Genomic DNA, 3,061 nt, shown 5'->3' with positions numbered 1-3,061 from the left:
GAGCCAGTCGATCGCCTTGGCGATGGGCGACCGGCGCGGCGGCGGCGGCGGCGGCGGCGAGAACATGGGCGCCTCCGTGTAGCTCCGCCACTCGGCCGCGACGCGGTCCGCGTCCCGCGACGCCGCCGCCCGGTCCGCGAGCGGCGACGCGCCGGGGAAGTTGCCGCTCGCCGTCGCGCGCGGGAGTCGCCCCTGGACCGAATCGCGGAGCGAGTCGTCGACCTGCGCGATGAGGCCGTCGAGGTCCTCGTCGTCGCTTTCCGGCTTGGTCGGCGTCCGCTCGCGCTCCATGCCCTGGAAGCCCTCGCGGTCCGCGAGCGACGACGGCGAGTAGGTCAGCGACTTGTTGGGCGTTGCCTCGGCCGGGGCGTTGTCCCGGTCGTCCTCGCCGCTCCCCCCTTGGGTGAGCGACGAGTCGTCGGAGCACGACGTCGAGGACGTGTGATTTGACGCGTCCATCGTTTTCACCTTGATGCGTCTCTAAACGTAGGGGGGGCGGGAGGACCCGCGGGAGAGCGCGGGGGCTCCGAGGGGTCTCACAAGGCGCGGCGCCCGCCAGTGACGCGGCGTCCCGGCGCAAGCGTTTTCACCACAGCGCTGATCTGGGGGCACAGTGCAGTGCCGACGCCAGCGCGCGCGACGATGGTCGTTTCCATGGTGCCAAATTGGCAGGCACCGGCAGGTACGTCTAAGGAACGCCCCAGCAAGGTCTCACGCCCAACCGTGAGGGTGTTGCAGCGATCGGATGGCGTTCGTCCGATCCCTAGAGGAAATCCAGCCAAAACCGACACTTACGCGACGCCATGGGAGTCGTTTTCGGCGCTCTAAAGGGCCGCGCGCACGTCGGCATGACCATACGCGACGGCCCGGCCAAAAAGACCGCGCGACGGCAGCGTTCTCTCGTCGGCGAAAAAAACGCGTCTCGGGCACCGAAAACGACCCCGAAACCGTCGGCGTGTCGCGGGCCGTCGACGGGTCCCAGGCTCGCGCGCCTCGCCTCGCAGGTCTTGTGGTAGATGATGTCGACCTCCGCAGCAGCCAGAGATCGTTGGACCCGCCGTCATCGATGCGAACTCGCCCGCCAGCGTCTCGCTGCGCGCCTTGAGCGCCAGCCCGCGGTCGAAATACGTGCGTCGGGACGATGTTCGACGTCGCGCCCCGTCCGTAGTACCTTCGTGGACCCTCCGAAGCGCTCGCAGCAGCCGCCGTAGTCGCGCGCGGCGCGGAAGGCGGTCCCGTCGACCGACCTCCACTGGTTTGCACTGCGGAGCGCACGGGCGGGTTTCGCGACGCGTTCGACTTCCCGCACGTCGATGCGCTGCAGAGGCACTCTCAGTAGGGTCCTCTAGGCGTCTGCCAATTTGGCACCATGCGTTCGCTCGAGGTCGCGCGCACGGGCCATCGCAAAACGCTCCACTCGGCACTGTGCCCCCAGCCAGCGCTGCAGCGTGTGGCGAGCGCCAGCGCCGGAGAGCGTCGACGCCGCACGATGCGCCTGCCGCGCGCGTCGACCTTGCTCGCGCTGGGCCGCGGCGGCCTGCCGCGCGCGTCGCCGCGGCTGCTGCCGTCGATGCGCGCGGCGTCCGAGGGCGTGCGGGAGGGCGAGGTCGGCGTCTACGGTCCGCCGATCCCCGGGCAGGCGCACGACAAGCGCTGGGGCCCGAGCTACGTGCTCAACGACGGGACGAACCACCCGATGATCGGCTTCGGCACCTACAAGGTCGGCTTCATCCCCGCGTCGGCGTCGGCGGCGGCGGCGGGCGACGAGGCGGCCGGCGCACAGGGCCCGTCGGCGGCGGACATCGTCGGGGACGCGCTCGCCGTCGGCTACCAGTTCCTCGACTGCGCCCAGTTCTACGGCAACGAGAAGGAGGTCGGCAAGGCCATCTCCCGGTCCGAGTGGTTCGACCGCGACGACCTCTACCTCGCGTCCAAGGTCTGGACGGACGCGATCTACGAGGGCCGCGCCGCGTGCGGAAGCAGATCGACGCGACGCTCAAGGCGCTCCGCACGGACCGCCTCGACCTGTACCTCGTGCACTGGCCCGTGCCCGGCAAGCACGTCGACGCCTACCTCGAGCTCCAGGACGCCGTCAAGGCGGGCAAGATCACGTCCATCGGCGTGTCGAACTACGCCGCCGAGGACGTCGACGAGCTCCTGGACCACCCGGGCGTCTACATCACGCCGGCCGTGAACCAGATCGAGCTCAACCCCTTCCTCTACCGGCCGAAGACGCTGCAATACATGGCCGACAAGGGCATCGTCGTCCAGGCGTACCGCGCGCTCCGCGACGGCAAGGCCTTCGAGGACCCGACGGTGCTGCGCGTCGCGGCGAAGCACGGCAAGACCGCCGCCCAGGTCATGGGCGCCTGGTGCCTCGCCAAGGGCGCGGTCTACATGCCGAAATCCACCAAAAAGGCGCGCATGGTCGAGAACGCGGACGTCGTCTCGTTCCAGCTCGACGGCGACGACCTCGCCGCGCTCGACGCGCTCACGACGGAGGACGCGCTCGCCGCCTTCAAGGCGCTCTACGAGAAGTGCGTCGTGCGCGACACGCCCCTGCCCGAGGACGACCCGGGCATCAAGCGCGACATCACCGCCGGCTAGGCAAAAAAGCGATCGTAAGGCCGGGAGCTCACGGCAGGTGGATGACGGACTTGATGACGTCGTCCGGCGGGTCGCAGGAGAAGTCGAAGGCCGCGACGCTGTCCGCGAAGTCCCAGTGGTTCGTGATGATGGGCTTGACGTCGATGAGGCCGCTCTCGAGCATGGCGATGGCCTTGGCGTAGACGTGCGCGTAGCGGAAGACCGTGAGCACGCGCATCTCGCGGACCTGGAGCTCGCCGATGGGCAGCGCGCAGTCCGGCGGGCAGCCCACGAAGACGGCCTTGGCGCCGGGGCAGCCCAGGAAGGGCACGAGCATCGCGCCGGGCGCGCTGCCGGAGCACTCGACGACGACGTCCGCGCCCCAGCCGCCCGTCGCGGCCGAAATCTCCGCGGCGACGTCGCCCGCCGCGTCGAGGCCGACGATCTTGCCCGGCGCGAGCGACTCGGCGACGGC

The 3,061-nt window shown here is 70.1% G+C and overlaps 1 protein-coding gene across 1 annotated transcript; it reads left to right on the top strand.

Annotated features, from left to right (window-relative positions):
• Positions 1-1,992: 1,992 nt before the first annotated feature.
• On the top strand, positions 1,993-2,484 carry AURANDRAFT_8381 (hypothetical protein; the record flags this gene model as incomplete). Its single annotated transcript, XM_009044341.1, has 1 exon — positions 1,993-2,484. A coding segment is annotated over one exon (492 nt), but the record flags the coding sequence as incomplete, so codon positions are not given.
• Positions 2,485-3,061: the final 577 nt, after the last annotated feature.

The sequence above is a fragment of the Aureococcus anophagefferens genome (genome assembly GCF_000186865.1).
Source record: "Aureococcus anophagefferens unplaced genomic scaffold AURANscaffold_261, whole genome shotgun sequence".
Taxonomy (NCBI): domain Eukaryota; class Pelagophyceae; order Pelagomonadales; family Pelagomonadaceae; genus Aureococcus; species Aureococcus anophagefferens.
Note: the sequence above shows the minus strand (reverse complement) of the source record. Positions and strands in the feature narration are given on the sequence as shown.